Here is a 20,461-nt window from a genome sequence, read left to right as displayed (position 1 = left end):
GCTAGTCTGTTCTTAATAGTGCTGTATGATAAGGCTAAATGATAATAATTTGTACTCTTTAAATTCCTTAGTTGTACTCTATTCCTCTATTCTATACTCTACAGTATCTTGTACTGTTGTCTGTATCAAGGTTCAATGGATGTTACCGTTGAGCGTGCTCGTGACATCATCAACCCGCGTCAAGGTTTTCTTGTTATTATCCTACTTGTCATCTCGAATATTTGCCGGATAAAACAAATGTCAGCAGGTTTGTAATCACTTGTTTTCATCTCACTGGTCTCACGTACGTTTGTAGCTAATACTGAGTGTTGGGTGTGTTTCTGTTACAGCCTCTATGTATTGTTTTGGTTAGCCAAGCTAACACTAGTACATTAGCTAAGTTACAGTAAATGTTTTATATCAGCATCGTCTGTAGTTAAACAGCCTTTTCACATTCTGAAACAAATGTATATGGTTCACTCGTTTGCTTGTTACGTCTTTTGAAAGACAGTTTGTTATTTTTGGTAAACAATAGGGTAGGTAAGATGAATAAACACCTGTTAATTTCGAAAGTATTGGTGCACATTTATTATGAATCATTGTTTCGGGATTAATGTCACTATAATGTCACATGAGACCTTCATCGATATCTATGTAAAATGACTGATGTAACATGAGTAATTAATATTAATATATAAGTAGAGAGGTGATGTTAGGTATGATTCATTTGTGGCCATGCTTTTTTTTTTTTATCACATTACGTTCACATTGTTTCTCTGTAAATTAGCTGACTAATAACATGAGCCTAAGTTTCATTTTTATCCTTATTTTAGGGTAAAATATGTGGACAGTGGGGTCCATGTTTCAATTACAAATTATGTTTTCAGCAAAGAAGTTAAAAAGTGTTTAATTGAAATGTGATCAGGTTATTCCTTTGATTTGACAATCATTCAAATCAAAGCATCGTATAGATTAAGTAGACTATATTTTAAGCAAGCAAGTTCACATGATCAGTGTAACAAAATTACATCTATTAAAAAATATCAACATATTACCATTTTTAACCAAAATCAGAGTTTCTCAGAGTTTTGTACCCTACCTTCTATGACCCTATAAAGAAATATTTGGGTTCTGTGACTGGCCACCATTTATTTGAACACTTTTGAGCACATTTTAGCATTTTGGACTTCACTTAAATATACATTTGGTGTGACAAATGAATTTGAAATACAAACATCCATTGTATGCTATCAATTAACGTGAGGTCATAAAATTCCATGTGTAAGAAATAATTGTTTAGAATAGTTTTTATGAAGTCTAGCATGATTTGTCATGTCAACATTTTCTCTTATTTAGAGCCTCCAGCAGTGAATGAGGTCTAGAGTTGTTTTGGAACAGCCCTCCATCTGGAGCCAAGATGGGCCAGCAGCTTTCTGGCCAGGCAATGACCAGATTACCTGAGAAACTGATCAAACATGTGGGGCTAATGCGTGACAGTGGCTACCTCACCTATGATGAGTTCTTGGGTCGTGTGGCAGAGCTCAACGATGTGTAAGTGAGGTGTTAGGATTAATCATTTTAGTGACACAATAACCTGCTGCAGTTAGATAAGAAAGTGAAAATTATTGATGATATTAAAAGTAATGCCAAGTTCTGTCGTGAAACTGTTGATGGTGTAGACTGATGGGTCGTTAATGTAAACTGATGATAATATTCACAGTGTTAAACTACTTGGCAGTTGGCACAGGATGATTGGTTCAGATTGCATACGCAGCCAATGAGGTTATTGCTTTACATTTAAATGGCTAGTTAGCATTCACTAGAGCAGTTCGCAGCATGCTTTCAGAGTTCCTCTGAAACCCTCACCTTCCCCAGCTCCACCTGTATAGATCTGCTACAAGTTATTGTATATGCTACAGCAGCGTAGCAGATCCATTACCATGCTAAAATTTTCAGCGAGTTCTCTTGATAGAAATATTATATTATTAAATAATATATAAAAAATAAATGTATAAATCAATTTCCCTCTTGTCCATCTTTTATATAATGCTTACCCATAAAGTGTTTCTTTTCCTGCAAGGGAAATCTAAATGTGAGCTTATGTTAGTAAAATGTTCATAATGTTTGGATGATAAATTTATCATTGAAAGCTGTTTAAAATTAGTACTGGATCATTTTTCTGTAGGAAATATTAGGACTTAATAACATCATTAAAGAAAGCAACAATCTGGGTTACAACACACAAGGCACTTACAATGGGACTGTGCAAAGACCAATTCATAATTGTTAAATAACTTACAGTTTCAGTTGTATAGCCACAAGATGTAAACAGTATGCTTGTTATCATGATTTTGGTGTGAGACAAATCTCTTACTAATCTGTTCTGTGTAAAGTTATAATGAATTTTACAACTTGTCACAATGACAACGCAATTTAATAAACTCTAAAACCCTAAATCAGTGATTTTATGTTAAATAATATTAATGAAACAATATTTTAACTTTTTTTGAATAATAGTAATAAGAATACAAAAAATAAAAAAAATACATACAATATTACTGTATTTATAAAGGTGCAAAAATATAGCTCACTATATTTCCTGCTTATTTTTAAATTTGGAGTTTAATATGAAAACATATTATCCAGTCTGATGTGATGTGATGGGTAATATGATTCATTTTTTTATACACAGAACTGCTAAACTAGCTTCTGGACAAAAGAAACATCTTTTGTTTGATGTACAGCCGGGATCTGATGCAACAGCGTTATGGAAGGTTGCTGTGAGAATAGTGTGCACCAAGGTGAGATTAATGTATAGACATCTGGATTTATAGGTGGAATGATTTTCTATCTAAATAATATAGTCATTTGCTCTGTACTGCAAATTTGAAATGTGTGATTGATGTTAGTCTAGGGTGGGATGGCAATTGTTACTGCCCTCTCTGTGTGCTTGTAGATTAACAAGGAGGATGGAACGGTGGAGGCCTCCCGTATTATGAATCTGTACCAGTTTATCCAGCTCTACAAAGACATCACCAGTCAGGCAGCTGAAGTATTTTGTTCAGAGGCTACAGCAGAGGGATCCTCTGGACCGCTGTCATTAGAAGACACCTGCCAGGCCAGCATGTGGATGGGCAGGTATTTTACAGACTGCATTTGCTCTGTTTACCAAATATGCACCTGATGTAATGATACATAATAGATGACTCATTGTCTTACCAAGCAAAATTTGCTCTGTAACAGGGTGAAACAGCTGACTGATGAGGAGGAATGCTGTATCTGTATGGATGGGAAAGCAGACCTTATTCTACCCTGTGCACACAGCTTCTGTCAGAAGTGTATTGACAAGTGGTAGGAATCTGTGATTCATTATCAGGATTTATCAATGGATTACATGATCATCATTCACTCACCCTCATGTTGTACTAAACCTGTACAACTTGTTTACTTTCTTCCTTACTTTCGTCTGTGAAACATAGAAGAAGCTATTTAAAAGGATGTTGGTTCCTATTGACTTCCATTTTATAGGCAAAAAATACAATGGAAGTCAATGGGAACAAATTGTTCACCAACATTCTTTAAAATATTTTCTTTTGTTTTCAGTAGAAGACAGATAGTCCTACAGGTTTCAAATAACATGAGGATGAGTAAATAATGAGAGAATTTTCAGTTTTGGGTGGATCAGTTTAGATCAATAATTAAATCTATCATCATTTACTTACCCTCATATTGTTCCAAACCTGTATGACTTACTTTCTTCTATGGAACACAAAAGCAGAAAATCTGAATGTTTTGTTCAGAACTGTGACCAGTTCAGTTTTCAAATTTGTGAACCGAATGCAAGGTATCTATTTTTCAAACCAAATTTAAGACTTTTTGAGACCAACACAAATAAGATTAATACCATGTGTCCCTACAGAACAAAACCGTAAAATCTCAAAATCTCTCTTAATTAAATGGGCCAAAAGTATAAAGAATAAAGTCAAACAGGTTTGGATCAACATTATGACCGTAAAAATGACAAAATCCATAAATCATTTTAATCAGCCATGACAAACCCAGCTCCATTGTGTGTCTGTGCCTCATATAGGAGCGGTCAGAGCCGAAACTGCCCCGTCTGCCGGATTCAGGTGACTGCCGCTAATGAATCATGGGTCATGTCAGATGCTCCCACGGAGGAAGATATAGCTGGGTACATTCTCAATCTAGCTGATGAAGCTGGGCACCCACACAGACCTTAAAATGAAGCACTGTGCCACTGTCATACTCACTGTCTCCCCATAACAGATGACCTTCTTTAAACAGTTATTTCATAGGGTAACTTTGGGTATTTGTTGCACTATATCGTGTCACTCACTGGAGGCAATAACTGCTGAGTTTTTGACTTTTTAATGAACTATTTTTAGGTTAATGCATCATATTATAACACCTGACCTGACCAATCCATAGACATGTTACTGTGAACTGTATGTAGGTAAATGCTAGATAAGATGTAGCTGTAAAACTTAATTTCCTTGTTGCACTTGCCGTTTTATCTTGTTTGTGAATTAATTGTTTGTTCCGTAAAGGCCTTGTAATACCTGAATAAGCGTCACAGTATCAACATGTGCAACAGTTTAATAGTATTGATGGTGCAATTCAGTCACATGTGAATCAGTAACATTAACTGTACGGTTGATGTGCATTTATAATCTTAGGTTCAACGGAATAACTATAGTGATCTGTTTGACATGAACTCCTTATCTGTGGGTAAGTTGGATCAAATGTTAATTATAGGACGTGACTCTCATATCACATTCGTTATGGAACATAATTAGGAAGGATTAACATTTGAGAATGAGCTAATTTGCTTGTTTTCTTTAGTTGCAAATGAAAGCTTTATTTTAAAGGGCATCACTGATGCTTTCAGTGGAATTTAGTCACCCTTTCATATTTTATCTGGTTTGAAATCCTAGACTTTTCATTTTGCACTTTTGTGTGTGTGAGAGACTGAATCTGTGGGCTTAGGGAATTCACTTGTATTATAAAAGATATGTATAGATCAAACTTTATATGGAAGTCTAAATTGGTGAGGCAGTTTATTAAGATTTAATCTAGTTTATCAAGATCTGCTAATCTAGTTTTAAAAATGTTAATTTCTGCAATATTCTCACAGATTTATAGAGATGGGCCTGATTGGTAGTAGTTTTATTGGAGAAAATTACACTAGTTGCTGTTTTCTCTTGTAAGAGTGTTCTTTTAAATATGGACTGAACTGGGATGTTCGGTGTTCCCTTTTCTTGTGTAAATCTCGAATAATAAAGTAAATTGAATATTTTGTTCTAGCTAGTTCTTGTTTGAAAGCTTTAGCAGTTCCCACGACTTCCACTGGGCTACAGTGTTGAGCAAATTAAGAATATTTTTTCTACTTATCTGGAATATTAAGTCACATCATGAAAGGCTCTTTTTTACACCACTTTATTTATTTTACTTTGAAAGCAATATTCAAATATTACTGAACATATGCAGCACTCAGGCATGTTTTCAAAAGCCATTGTTCCTTAACAAAACAGCTTAACAATCTCCATTGGTGTACAAAAGTTCAAGTACACAAGATTTTGTGACAAAAGATAAAACGCCACCCCATAGGATGCCCGACAGAATAACAGCCCCAAAATCTCAGGTTGCAAACAAACTAGTTTATCAAGGCAAATTTTTCTTCTAGTCTCTGCACCACAACCTTTTTATTGTGTAAAATGTTTATCTGAACAAAAGAATCACAAACCCAAAGGTAACAAATTTATCCTCCCTCAAAGCATCTTTTTCATGTACCATGAAACATTAACCATGTAAAACACAGGAAAGTTTTATCAAAACGTCCCATTAAAAAAAAAAAGATATATATATAAGATATATAATGTTATTAAGATGTATAATGGATATATCCATCCCGTAAGGTGCTATGGGAAAGGCTATGTCCTTTATAAGGCACCAGATGCATGGCTCCATGACTTGCTACCAGAATTATGTATTTCCATGGCTGTTTGGTGCATCACCTGTGGCAAGATAAGGTTTTATGCTAATGTCTGGTCCACTCATATGGGCCCGTGTTCTAGCCTATCTGTCACCCTGCCATGTTTACGAGGCGTTGTCAGCCACTGCTTGTGACTTGACAGCATCCACTAGGAAGCTGAGCTCATTGCACAAGGTCTCATGTCGATAGGCCATACGGATCTGTGCCACATTTGTCTTACGGATGTCATTTCCCTCTGGTCCATCCTGTAGATAATTCTCACCCAGGAAGTGTTTCTTCTCCTGCAAGGGTAATTTAAATGTCAGGTTAAGCAAGAAAACCATTCAGCTTTTTTGTGTATGAAAGGGCTGTAGTGTATGGATGTTCAATTTAGTGTTGGAATGTGTTTAATAGTAGCACTGAAGGATTTTTCTTTAGGAAATATTCTGGGTTAAGTAACTCGAGCATTTGTGGCATACATTTTTTTTAAATTTTCATTAAAAAATTGCAACAATTTGTGTTACAGTGAGGTACTTACAATTGATGTGAATAGGACAAATTCAGAAAGGTCAAAATACTCAATGCTTCAATTATATAGCCACAAAACAATATGCATGTTAACATGATTTTTCTTCTCTGTGTAAAGTTATATTCAATTTTACAGCTTTGTTACTTTGACCATAAACACTAAATGGTCATAAATACCAATGCCATGAAGTCTAAAACCCTAAAATGACTCTAAAAATGTTTTAGACTACTTTACAGATCAAGAAACAAGTTTAAAATGAAAGAATATCTGTAACTGCTTTTATTAACTTAAAAGCCTCACGTTTTAAACAATTCACCCCGTTTACTTCCATTGGCTTTTCCTCAGTGTCACAAGCTGAAATTATTTGTAAATTAGAACCCACGATATGATGATAAAACTAAATGGCATTCAAGTTATTTAAAAGATTAAAAACCCCTGCTTTATAGAGTAGGACAGAGAGAGTACCTGATGAGACAGACCGCTCTGAAGCACACTATTTCTGGCGATCTCACACACATCACACGTGCTCAGTTTCCACAGTTGTGCTGCAATGGCATACTCCTCCATCAAGGCCTCCTGCAGGTACATAAACAACATAAAATCACATCACCTGACTGCACTAAGAAGTAGATTAATAATTGACTCATTTAGTATCAGAAGTGTTTGATTCCATGCACATCATTCCCAGAAACTGCTCTCCCTGACCTTTGTGTAGTGGAACTGTAACGGGTCGTCTGTGGAGAGAGACACACACAGGCCCTTTTGCAGGAACTCCCTGAGGGGATTCTTGGAATACTCCAGGAACAGGCTGTTATTGCTGAGTGGAGACATGGCAATGGGCACCTGGGCCAAATAATACAGGTACTGCAGGACAGGACTCTGTATTGAGAAATTGGACAAGAAAAAAATCATAAGAAAAGACTACATTAATACTGTTTGTCAAGACTTGTTTGGTGGTTTGATGTGTACACAGACGGTCCGTCTTTGAGACTGACCTTCTTCAGGTTGAGTCCGTGAGAGATGTTGTCAGCTGTGAGGAATGCTGACACCAGATGGGTGATGGATCCTGCCTCGCCGCAGTGAGGACGGAACTGGAAGGTATTGAGACCACGTTCCCTAAAAAAAAAAATAATAATAACCTTCAGTTAGGCTAAATTTGAGGGGAATAACTTGCTTATTAATTTGTTCTGTGATGACAATAGATTTGAATGCTGAAATCAGCTTGATCTTTATAGCGACTTACTTTCGAAGGTTGTTGAGGACCATGATGTTGGCATACATGTGAAAGAGGTAGTAAGTGTATGGTGGGTTTTCCTCCATGGTCCACTCCTCAGGTTTTGGACTCTTATAGGTGAAAATGTGATCACTGTGTTTGGACTCATCATCCACACTGTCAAACCCTGTCACCTGTAGAAAAACATCCAAAGCTTTGCTGAAATCTATCCACAGCTACGTTTTGCCCTTATTTTCTTTAAGACCCGTGGTTTATATAAAGACTGACCAGGCTGCTCAAATATAGAGACATCGGCATGTGTGACATCAACCACACATTGAGTACATTACTGATTTGAGTGTAATCCATGTTTTCTGTTGTCTGTTTTTGTGATTTTATTGTGCATGACAATTGTACATGAAGTCATAGTCATATGAGAACCATTTAATTGTTCAGAAGGGATTTGGCATGAAAGCTTGTTCCCGTAGTAAAATTACTGTTTTGTGTTAAAGCTGTTAATTGCCTTGTTGGTTACTAAATGTTCTAATTTGGCATGAATCTGCTTTGACTGGTCTTGACAGCTGTGATGAAGCACTTACATGTTTCAGGAAGACAAACGTTTCTTTGTGTTTCTGAGGATTAACGGTGGCCTGAAACAGTGGGAGGAAGATGTTCTCTAGCATCTTGGCGAAGTTGGGAACAATCTTCTTTGACCTGAAAATGTCACTAAAAATAAAGTACGCAATTTAAATTTAGGAAGCAGAACTAAAATTAAATATGTAATTTTATTCATATATATTTTTGATTATTGAATTTTTAATTTTTTTTTGCTATAAATAAGAATTTAATGTTTGTGTGTGTATATATAATTTCTTACATATCAAAATAAGTATTAATTATTAAGTCTAAATTAATATATAAATACAATTATTACATTTTTTGAATGTATATATAATTGAAAATATATAAGACTTTTTATTTAATATTATTTTATACTTATTTATTACAATTACAAATGTTTATTTTAAATTGGTATGTTAAGTTATATTTGAGGAGGACTTACTAGATCCTGGGCACCTGTATCATCCATCTCATGTTAGGGGAGTGCAACTTTTGCTTGATAAACCATTTGGACAGGTTGTCCCACTCCTCAGGGGCTCGGCCGTAAATTGAGAGACGGGGTTCTGCGTGCTGATATTTACTCTCTTCCAGGTCATGAGCAACCTCCTGTGCAGAACAGTAACAATTTGTTTGTTTTCTGCTTAAAAAAATAATCTGGATGCTCTGACAACTATAGTTTATTGTAGCTTATGTATTAGTTGCTAAATCACCATGCGAGTTGATGAGTCTTACCTTGACGAGACGTGCAAAATATTCTCCATTGATGTAGTTATCGCTTTTGATGTAGATGTCTCTGAGCTCACTAGCACCGACTGGGTTGTATTTGGAATTGAATTTATCAAAGCGATGAAACGTTTGTCTGCCCTGTAACAAACAATAATTTCTTAATTACAGATCTATTCTGCTTGAAAATGCAGACAAATTATTAAGTCAAGTGAAATACGTACCGCGTGTACATCCAATGAGTCTACTGTGAGATCATATGGATCCATTTTCAGAGTTTCAAACACCTGTTTGAGGGTGAACTTCTTTCCGCCCTTCTCCAGCACCACCCGGTCTGCTTCTGTCTTATATGTGTCCTTGATGAACTTCAGTAGATGCTTCTGGTTCATGCAGGCAGCTGCGTGAATGTGCGTATCGACCTGAATATTCACAAATATGTATATTTAGAAAAGAAGCATTATACTGGAGGTAGTATAAATATTTGTGTAAATACCAAGATATAAATACCTTTCTGACATTGTAGAAGTCTCTGTGAGGAACGCTTTTCAGTTCCTTTAACTCGGCCATCTCATTCAGCATTTCATGTAGCTGGAACTTGGACATCAGGAAGTTAAGCCTTTTGTGACAATAGGTCTTCCTATAAAAAAGAAAATGTCTAAATAATGTATTTCCTTTTTTGCTGAATATAACCTATCCTGTTTATTATGTAGCAACAGGTGAATGCAGTGTTATCAATTTTGAGATTGCATTGTGTTAAAGGAATAGCTAACACAAAAAAGAAAATTTGCTGAGAGTGATGTAGATGAGTTTGTTTATCGGAATAGATGAAAGAGATATATACAGACTATAGCAGTGGTTTAAATTATAGCCAGAAGCAATGGTTTAAAGTTAAAATGCCTTGATGGATTTGTTTTTTTATAAACATGTAGCTTTTGCTTCACAAGACGTTAATTGATGGACTGAAGTCGTGTGGATTATTGTTTTTTTTTTTTTATATCAGCTGCAGTGGATTCACTGGTCAGCAAGCGATGTAATGCTAAATTTCTCCAAGTCAATTTTGATGAAGAAACAAACACATCTACTTCTTGGATGGCCTGAGTGTGAGTACATTTTCGGCTATTTTTCATTTCTGGGTGATCTGTTCCTTTAAGTGGGTTTGAGGTTTTGCAGAGGAGAAGTATGACATGATGAAACTCACGTTGGTCCATCTGCAATCATGGCAAGGACGTGGCTCATGTCAATAGCAAAGGTTTCCAAGTCAGGATACGGCAAGCTCTGTGGCTGATCCTGTTTTAAGGCATCCTCATTATCATAGACATATATGATTCCGTCTTTAATCCTCAGGGAGTAGTTCAGATTCTGTGGAAGGTCTTCCATACTGTAGGGATCTTCACCCTCACTTGGAGCGGGGCAGACATCTGTTGCCATGAAAATAAAGCATAAAGGGAACTTTTAGAGCTTATGTCATGTTATATTTATGTCCTGCCATAAATTGAAACATGACTAGTTGATTATCAATTTCCCAGACATAATATACAACCTACAGTCTTTGAGAAGAATATTTAGGATTTAGGGCAGTAATTTAACTCTAATGTCATCCAATAGCTATTATCGTTATAATTCTTTGAATAGTTAATTGTGCATTATTGCTGCATGCACTGTTGCCGACCATGACATACCTGGCTGCACTTCTTCCTCCTCACTCCATTTCTCATTATTGGCACTCCTTAGAAACTTGGCTGTTGTCCTGGGAAAGCGGTGATATGCCAGCCGAGAATATTTTTCTCTGATGAAGAGTGCTGTCAGCAGGGTTTTTGCTGCTTGCTCATAATCCTCGACTGTTATCTGTCAGAAGTGATCATAGATGAATTAACGTTGTCAAGTTTTGACTGTCAATTTAATGCATCCTTGGTGATCAAAAGTTTTACATTCTTAAAAAATAAATAAATAAATCTCACTGACCCCAAACCTGTATTAGTGTAACTGCATTAGTGTAGTGTATATATACCTCTATAATATTAATGTCTAAAGTGTTGTGACTTAGTCTACATCTTTGAGGGTGTATATATATGCTAGTGTACTTTTAAAAGTAAGAGATGTGGACACATACAAAATAGTCTGTTCATGCTCCAACATAATATGAATATCCAAACAGTAATTACTGTATCATCTTTCTTAAATTAGTCTACTAATCTACCACCGCGTTCAAAGTATTTGACTTTGAAAACACCTCAACTGGTCTTGCATAACTGAACTGGTGTCACTTGCTTGTACTGTTTTTAGCCTCCCTAATTCATAGCTGTTTGGTGCCCTGCCCTGTTTATTCACTTTCTTGAACTGCCTAATTTGTTTGTGTGTGTGTGTGTGTGTGTGTGTGTGTGTGTGTGTGTGCGCATTATTAAATAGACCATACACATTTTATATAACTTGTACCATTATATTTAATATATGTGACCCTGCACCACAAAACCAGTCTTAAGTGTAAATTTTTCGAAATTGAGATTTATAAATAATCTGAAAGCTGGATAAATAAGCTTTCTTTCCGTTGATGTATGGTTTGTTAGGATCGGACAATATTTGGCCGAGATACAACTCTTTGAAGATCTTGATCTGAGGGTGCAAAAAAATCCAAATATTGAGAAAATCGTCTTTAAAGTTGACCAAATGAAGATCTTAGCAATGCATATTACTGATCACAAATGAAGTTTTGATAAATTTACGGTAAGAAATTTGCTAAATATCTTCATGGATCATGATCTTTACTTAATATCCTAATGATTTTTGGCATAAAAGAAAATTTTATAATTTTGACCAATACAATGTATTTTTGGCTATTGCTACAAATATACCCCAGCGGCTTAAGACTGGTTTTGTGGTGCAGGGTCACATATGATATTTAATGTGTATGTGTATATATATCTCCTACCCCTGCACAGTAGTCTCCACTGATGGTGACCCTCTGGAATTCTGGGATATTGACTGGCAGGGTGCATGTAGGTGAGGACGGGGTCAGCAGGGGAGAAATCACAGACATTGCCCATTCTGGAGCAACTGGGATTTGCAAGGAAATTGACTGGGATCGCATCAGCTTGAAACTCTGTTTCCTAAAATGGGGCATACAGCATAAGAAATAAATTTTCAATATAACATTAATGCAAATTGCTGATTGGTTCTGCATCCAGTACAATTTTTGAGTTTACTGACCTCTTGATTGATTCCTCTGACTTCTGCTCCTCTATCTCTTTGCGTAGCTCCCACTCTTTGGCTTGATGCAAGCCAATGGGACAGTCCTCAGGGACGGTGAACATAGACAAGGTGTTTTTAGTGTCTTCTTCCTTAAGAGCTGAAGCGTACACCTTCTCAGCCAAGAGTCGCACTCTCTCATCCACCTCGTGGAGAGAGATCTTTGTGAACTGACGAGGCATTTCTGCAAGGAGTGAAAGTTTACTGTGTGTTTGTGTTGTGCGAATAACCATAAAGAGCAGAGTTACCAACATGTTGCCAAGACCTGACAACTGAGACTCTTACGACGTTTACTTTGAAATGAATGGCATGGCACTATTAGTATTATTTGTAACATTTTGGATAAGAAATTAAATAATATATTTTGCCATAATGAAAAAACTATTATTAAAGGTGGTAAAATTAACATGATTTAATATGCAATATTTATTATATATATATATTTATGTGTAAGTGTAAGCCATGGCAGTTTTGAAACTGTACAAATCATGGTTATAAACATGTCCTCAAGTATCTGTCCACACAGTTCAGGTTTCACTCTGCATCTGGTGCCTTTGTCGAAGTCGGGTATCTGTGAGGTCAACTAAATCCCTGTCCTGAGGTCAGTTACTAGATTCCCAACATGTCAGAACAGTTGTTGTGTGGCAGCAAACTGCACACGGTGCATGGCAAGCATGGCATGGACCTTTAGTGGGGAAAAAAATTATTTGATGCCCTGCTGATTTTGTACGTTTGTTCACCGATAAAAGAAATGATCAGTCTATAATTTTAATGTTAGGTTTATTTGAACATTGAGAGACAGAATAACAAACAAAAAAAAACAGAAAAGCACATTTCAAAAAAGTTATAAATTGATTTGCATTTTAATGATTGAAATAAGTATTTGATCCCCCATCAATCAGCAAGATTTCTGGCTGCCAGGGGTTTTTTATACAGGTAAGGAGCTGAGATTAGGAGCACTCTCTTAAAGGGAGTGCTCCTAATCTCAGCTTGTTACTTGTGTAAAAGACAACCTGTCCACAGAAGCAATCAATCAATCAGATTCCAAACTCTCCACCATGGCCAAGACCAAAGGGCTGGCCAAGGATGTCAGGGACAAGATTGTAGACCTACACAAGGCTGGAATGGGCTACAAGACCATCGCCAAGCAGCTTGGTGAGAAGGTGACAGTTGGTGCGATTATTCGCAAATGGAAGAAACACAAAATAACTGTCAATCTCCCTCGGTATGGGGCTCCATTCAAGATCTCACCTCGTAGAGTTTCAATGATCATGAGAACGGTGAGGAATCAGCCCAGAACTACACGGGAGGGTCTTGCTACTGATTTCAAGGCAGCTGGGACCATAGTCACCAAGAAAACAATCGCTAACACATTACGTCATAAAGGACTGAAATCCTGCAGCGCCCGCAAGGTCCCTCTGCTCAAGAAAGCACACGTACAGGCCCGTCTGAAGTTTGCCAGTGAAGATCTGAATGATTCAGAGGAGAACTGGGTGAAAGTGTTGTGGTCAAATCAAGCATTTTGGCATCAACTCAACTCGCCGTGTTTGGAGGAGGAGGAATGCTGCCTATGACCCCAAGAACACCATCCCCACCGTCAAACATGGAGGTGGAAACATTGTGCTTTGGGGGCGTTTTACTGCTAAGGGGATGGGATGGGTATTCCAGCATGACAATGACCCAAAACACACAGCCAAGGCAACAAAGGAGTGGCTCAAGAAGAAGCACATTAAGGTCCTGGAGTGGCCTAGCCAGTCTCCAGACCTTAATCCCATAGAAAATCATTGGAGGGAGCTGAAGGTTCGAGTTGCCAAACGTCAGCATTGAAACCTTAATGACTTGAAAAGGATCTGCAAAGAGGAGTGGGACAAAATCTATCCTGAGATGTGTGCAAACCTGGTGGCCAACTACAAGAAACATCTGACCTCTGTGATTGCCAACAAGGGTTTTGCCACCAAGTACTAAATCATGTTTTGCGAAGGGGTCAAATACTTATTTTTCTCATTAAAATGCAAATCAATATATAACTTTTTTTGAAAAAAAATAAATAAATATATAACTGTTTTTGAAAAAACTCACTGTTCAAATAAACCTACCATTAAAATTATAGACTGATCATTTCTTTGTCAGTGGGCAAACATATAAAATCAGCAGGGGATAAAAAAAATAAATTTTCCCACTGTAGGCAATAAAAAAGTTGTTTAAAGATAACCATGAGAAAAAAAAAAACACAATGAAAGATGAACTAATGTAATATTCACTAGAATGCATTAATGTTTGTGCTCTAAGTGAGGAAGATTATCAAGAGCATGTTAAATATTGGATCATTGTTCTTTCATATCAGAATACTTGAACAACCAGCAATGTGAAGCAGAAGTGTATGCAGCACATTCACAAAGTGTAACTTTGTGGTTAAGTTTTAAATGCAACACTAAGCAAAGGCACACAAAATGCAAGAAAACAATCATACAGAGGTTTTCACACACGCAGCCGGGTTGTCAAAGTTAGCATAATAACATAAGATATCAATTAATTGTTTTATGCAATATTTTTTAACATTTGTTGAAAAATATGGTTTCATTCTGATTTCAAAATAGGGAAATAAATCATATTTGACAATTATTGCTATTCAGTTGACAGCTTTAATATTGGATACATTTTTAGGCCTGCTGCTTTTTTATTTTAGTAAGAGAGTGACAGTTACCCTCACCAGACAAACCTCACCACACTTCCTCCATTCACACACAGACTCACTGGGCTATCAGTCATAACCTCATTTACATCCTGTCCAGTAGGTTGTAGTTTCATAATTCCCACGTCTTGGCCACCTTTCTATTTCCCATATCACATCAAAGATCACATCTGCTTATAGGAGGTTCTATGCTTATAAAGCAAAGGAATGTAGGTCAAGTCCATCCCTATAAACAGTTTTAATGGCAGACAGGGTTATGAAGTCAAATGCAAGTTCTTTGTTGACTTCCATCTGTGTTGACATGTAACTGGATATTTCACTGCACTGTCAACAGTCCGCAAGCCTGCGATATAGAAGCTTGACAAGCCTCAGATAGATGATTCCAGGCTACTCCTCGCCCTGCCCATCTAGGAAACCTAGATACCAGATGTCACTTTCACCGCACTTCTAGAACTGCTAAGCCTTACGCATGGAAGTAAACCCCTCTTAATATATCTCAGTAAAAATCAATCATATACAGTATAGAACATATTTTACAGCAAAAATCGAATACATTACGTAGGTCGTATAATATATATATATATATATATATATATATATATATATATATATATATACTGTACATCTCAAAAAATTTGAGTATCATGAAAAATGTCAATATTTTTTGTCACTCATTTCAGAAAGTCAAACCCATATATTATATAGATTCATTACACATAGAGTGAAATATTTCAAGCCTTTATTTCTTGAAATTTTGATGATTATGGCTTACAGATAATGAAAACCCAAAATTCAGTGTCTTAGAAAATTTGAATATTACATAAGATCAATAAAAAAAAGGATATTTTAAACAGAATTGTCAGGCTTCTGAAAAGTATGTTCATTTCTGTGTACTCAATACTTGGTTGGGCCTCCTTTTGCATGAATTACTGCATCAATGCGGCGTGGCATGGAGGCAATCAGCCTGTGGCACTGCTCAGGTGTAATGGAAGCCCAGGTTGCTTTGATAGCGGCGTTCAGGTCATCTGCATTGTTGGGTCTGGTGTCTCTCATCTTCCTCTTGACAATATCCCATAGATTCTCTGTGGGGTTCAGGTCAGGCGAGTTTGCTGGCCAATCAAGCACAGTAACACAATGGTCATTGAACCAGCTTTTGGTACCTTTGGCAGTGTGGGCAGGTGCCAAGTCCTGCTGGAAAATTAAATCAGCATCTCCATAAAGCTTGTCAGCAGAAGGAAACAGGAAGTGCTCTAAAATTTCCTGGTAGATGGCTGCGTTGACTGTGGACTTCAGAAAACATAGTGGACCAACACCAGCAGATGACATGGCAGCCCAAATCATCACTGACTGTGGAAACTTCACACTGAACTTCAAGCAACATGGATTCTGTGCCTCTCCAGTCTTCCTCCAGACTCTGGGACCTTGATTTCCAAATGAAATGCAAAATTTACTTTCATCTGAAAAGAGGACTTTGGACCACTGAGCAACAGTCCAGTTCTTTTTCTCCACAGCCCAGGTAAGATGCTTCTGACGTTGTCTCTGGTTCAGAAGTGGCTTGGTAGCCCTTTTCCTGAAGACGTCTGAGCTTGGTGACTCTTGATGCACTGACTCCAGCTTCAGTCCACTCCTTGTGAAGCTCTCCTAAGTGTTTGAATCAGCTTTGCTTGACAGTATTCTCAAGCTTGCGGTCATCCCTGTTGCTTGTGCACCTTTTCCTACCCAATTTCTTCCTTCCAGTCAACTTTGCATTTATTATGCTTTGATACAGCACTCTGTAAACAGCCACACCTTTCAGTAATGACCCTCTGACTTAAGACTTACACTCTTTGTGGAGGGCGTCAATGTTCATCTTCTTGATCATTGCCAATTCAGCAGTCTTCCCCATTATTGTGGTTTCAAAGAACAAGAGATACCCTGAATTTATACTGTAGGGATGGTCATTAACTGAAACTCAAATGTAAATATTCTAATATTTTGAAATACAGATTTTTGACTTTCATGAGCTGTAAGCTCTAATCATCAAAATTAAAACAACATGTAATGAATCTAAAATAAATAAAAGTTTCACTTTTTGAAATAAGTTACAAGAAAAAATGATATTTTTCATGATATTTGAGATGTACCTGTATATATACATTATATTATTTTAATATAATATAAATTATTTTATATATTTATTTTATTATAGAATTAACTATTTTTCTGACAATCACTTAAATATATATATATATATATATATATATATATATATATATATATATATATATATACTTATAGAGAAGAATAAAAATCAATTCATAGTAAATAAAACAAGTTTTTGTCAATCACTTGTTATTTTAACCCATTGAAAATACCCATTTTGTCAGAAGAATTGTGCTATTGTTGAGCTATTGTTTAACACGTGAAACCAACATGTCACCTTTCTATTGAAGAAAAGCTTGCCACAGTTTATCCCTTACTTCCGTTTGACCCTTCCAATGTCCAATCTTTTGATTGTTCCTGACCCTATTATTCTGCTTGAGCAACCCTATTGTACCAAATGTTGGAATAGACACTTTCTCTTACCTTCAGCGGCTATTTTTGCCATGGTTTTACTGGATCTCTGTGTTTGGACTCTCTATTTTCCTGTTGTTTCCTAACTGCGGTCTTCAGTTCTAGGTCTTCAGAGTTTTCCAGTCTTGAGTATCCCGCTCCCCCCCTATTTAAAGCATCTGACAGCATCATGTCAGTAGAGAGCTTGGCTGGATGTCACAACAAGCTGCGACCTGAACCTGAGACTCTTCTAAATGCTGGCAGGTTCTGGAGCTTGCGAGCTGTCAGGGTAATTTCCCAGCCCCTATGTTTTTATAAGGGAATAACATTGTCTTGGCCCTGGCTCACTCATGTTCCAGAAACATTATTTTTTATTTATTTATATAGTTTATTTAAATAGGGACGGATACAAAAAACATAGATAAGCTTAAACAGTCATCTGATGTATGCATCATAGTGTTTTTAGCTGAAGCTAATTTACGACACTAACTATTTTTCTGACAATCACTTAAATACCCATTTTGTCAGTGCTCAACCTTTAAAGGACGGCTGCATATGGTATGGCTTAACATGCATGCAATATACACTGCATGGCACTAAGAGCCATGTTTACAGTTCCAAGCTCAACCTTAACAACTTTTCATGTATGACAGCTCAACCTGATTTTAAACCAACCCACGCCAACTATGCCCTACCTTGCATAACAGGTTATTCTTTTTTAAGTCAACACAACTCACCAGTGTACTGTAAGTGCAGTATTATTAGCTTATGGAAAGCACAAGCTGACACGCACACGACCCAGTGGAATACTCCGTTCCAAACAGCATCCCGTAATGTCATAATTGGTATTCATACAGCACTGTGACTGAAGTTACACTCACCTTGTTTTGCTAGACCTTGAAATGAGCATGGAAGAACACAAGGCTTAAAGTAAAAGAGCAAAACATTCTCAAAATACACCAATTCGGAGAAACTCCAGTGAGAGCATTTATTTACCTGCGATTTGAGAAGGTCAGGCTACCACAGAGTTGTCTCGAAGAGAGTATAGGGGGTGACAGACAGAATAGCTTTTTTTAATAATTTTTTTTGCGCCTATTAACACCGTGTCTCCTCCGACCTTTCCCCGTCTGTAGGGAAACAATTGGGAGAAGCTGAACTCCGCCCTGCAGTGCAGCACTGGCTTCATTCCTGCCCATCCTACTGAGCCTGTGCCCCCTCCCTTTCTCTTTGTCTGAAGGATTAACTTACTTTCTACACCATCTCAAAGACGGAAGAGACTTACTTTCATTTGAACATACAAGTCCAGTCCACTTAGTGCCATAGATTTGCAGTATGCTTCTTGTTTTGCAGCATTTGGTTAAAGTTAACTCTAATTTCATGTAATCAAAGGGAGCAAACCATTAAATTACAGTGAAGCCATATTAAAAAGCAAATAATTAACGTAGTCAAATTTTATGCATGTCATTACTCTAATTAAACTAACTGTTAAATATAGCTTTAAATGAAAACAAACATTTACATCCTGTGTCAAGTCATTGAGGCTTGCACAAGTCATCGACACTTGGCATGAGGAAAGTGCTTCATTGCAAATAGGTTATTTATAGAAACGCGCAGCGCTCTTTTGATAGAGCACTTTATGACATGCTTGCAAAGAATGTTACGGACACCTTTTAATGCTATGCTTTTAACCTACTTTGACTGAGTGACAACACCAGACAATATGTTTGCAGGCCACCTTTTTAGGAGTTTGTTCCAGTGGACATGAACACTGGTCTTTTACAAAGACAAAAGTGGCATATTTTTAAGGTAGCATGTAGTTCAGATACAATATCATATACTATGCCAAACTTACCCCTTCCTAAACTGGGCGTTGATTGTTGCTTGGATAGAGGAGTTCCTTTTCTGTTCATTTTGCACAGCGTAGTAGATGCAACACGATCTATGAAACTTCCACCTGATAGACAGCGGCAAACTCCTTATGTTCTTAAAATGCATTGCAGGAATATTCCTGAAAGACTCCACAGTAACAACACCACGATGAATGTATGTGTTGTTATTTTATAAGTATGCTACATTAACATGGGCTGTTTACCTCTCAGTGAGTTGATGACAGCTCTTCTGGTATTCAGAAACAGGAAAAGGAAATTAGTAAATACTAACAATCTGGCAGACACTATTACTATAACGCCAGATAAAAAAAGCAAAACACATAAGGAAATTGCTATTTCCTAGTGTGTTTACTGAATATCCTGAGCACTTTTTTACAGCATTTTACTGGCTGTTTAAAGCTCTCGTTAAATGCTAGAATGTTGTTAGTTGTCTTATCTACAAGAACACAGTTCTGCAGTTCTGAGTAAGGAAATGCTTGAACATTCAAAACATGCCACCACCCCTTATAAAACTGTATCTGTAATCCATCAGTTTTAAAGGTTAATCCATTCTACAAAGGGAGATATGTAAACAATGTAAGAAAGAGAAAAATTATGTACATGGATTGAGACTCAAGAAAAGTAGTGTGGAATGAAGCAAGAGCCCACAACAGGTTCAGACCTGCAGGAGATGCTTGAAAAGAGGGCACAGGTTACAGCACTTATGTGGTAACCAAACACGGGGTTAGTAAACTTTGTTTTAACAAGATTTTAACCAACTCACCTTACGGGTGCAGACCTCTTCTTGCTGTCTTTCTCCCTCTGTGTGTGACTGTCCCCTGAAACACTGTGCTCTGCAGTGCAACACTCACTGGGTGTGAAGATATGCCTCAAGGTTCTTACAAGCTACATCTGCAATTGAAAAATGTCACAGCACTTAACCCTTTCAGTGCTGGTGGTGGAAACTTTGTATTTATGAGGCTTGAATCTTGTCTGGTGGGGGGTTCTGGGAATTTAATTTCTCTGAAACGTTTATTGTGTTTTTCATATTTGCTCAGGTGTTTAATGA

The 20,461-nt window shown here is 37.0% G+C and overlaps 2 protein-coding genes across 4 annotated transcripts; one reads left to right on the top strand and one right to left on the bottom strand.

Annotated features, from left to right (window-relative positions):
- Positions 1–127: 127 nt before the first annotated feature.
- On the top strand, positions 128–5,843 carry LOC306888400 (RING finger protein 141). Its single transcript, XM_079446660.1, has 6 exons — positions 128–247; positions 1,336–1,530; positions 2,672–2,780; positions 2,936–3,117; positions 3,223–3,330; positions 4,070–5,843. Exons 2-6 carry the CDS (start codon positions 1,397–1,399, stop codon positions 4,218–4,220), a joined length of 684 nt encoding a protein of 227 aa, XP_079302786.1. The 5' UTR covers positions 128–247; positions 1,336–1,396; the 3' UTR covers positions 4,221–5,843.
- LOC306888398 (AMP deaminase 3-like) lies at positions 5,835–20,252 on the bottom strand. 3 transcript variants are annotated; one of them, XM_079446657.1, is made up of 17 exons: positions 20,177–20,252; positions 19,617–19,642; positions 19,377–19,478; positions 12,262–12,484; positions 11,984–12,161; positions 10,737–10,902; positions 10,256–10,475; positions 9,565–9,694; positions 9,282–9,476; positions 9,067–9,198; positions 8,777–8,940; positions 8,313–8,439; positions 7,744–7,907; positions 7,496–7,616; positions 7,206–7,379; positions 6,966–7,076; positions 5,835–6,273 (listed from the first exon to the last, which is right to left on the bottom strand). In XM_079446657.1, the coding sequence occupies exons 3-17, from the start codon at positions 19,432–19,434 to the stop codon at positions 6,097–6,099; spliced, it is 2,340 nt and encodes a 779-aa protein (XP_079302783.1). In that variant the 5' UTR covers positions 19,435–19,478; positions 19,617–19,642; positions 20,177–20,252; the 3' UTR covers positions 5,835–6,096. The 3 variants fall into 3 exon arrangements, with proteins under 3 accessions (XP_079302783.1, XP_079302784.1, XP_079302782.1); XM_079446658.1 differs by lacking the exons at positions 19,377–19,478; positions 19,617–19,642; positions 20,177–20,252 and adding an exon at positions 18,521–18,659; XM_079446656.1 differs by lacking the exons at positions 19,377–19,478; positions 19,617–19,642; positions 20,177–20,252 and having other exon boundaries at positions 12,262–12,682.
- Between the last annotated feature and the right edge of the window lie 209 nt (positions 20,253–20,461).

This window comes from Barbus barbus, assembly GCF_936440315.1.
Source record: "Barbus barbus genome assembly, chromosome: 22".
Classification (NCBI taxonomy): Eukaryota; Metazoa; Chordata; class Actinopteri; order Cypriniformes; family Cyprinidae; genus Barbus; species Barbus barbus.
This window is presented reverse-complemented; position numbering and strand designations above follow the sequence as displayed.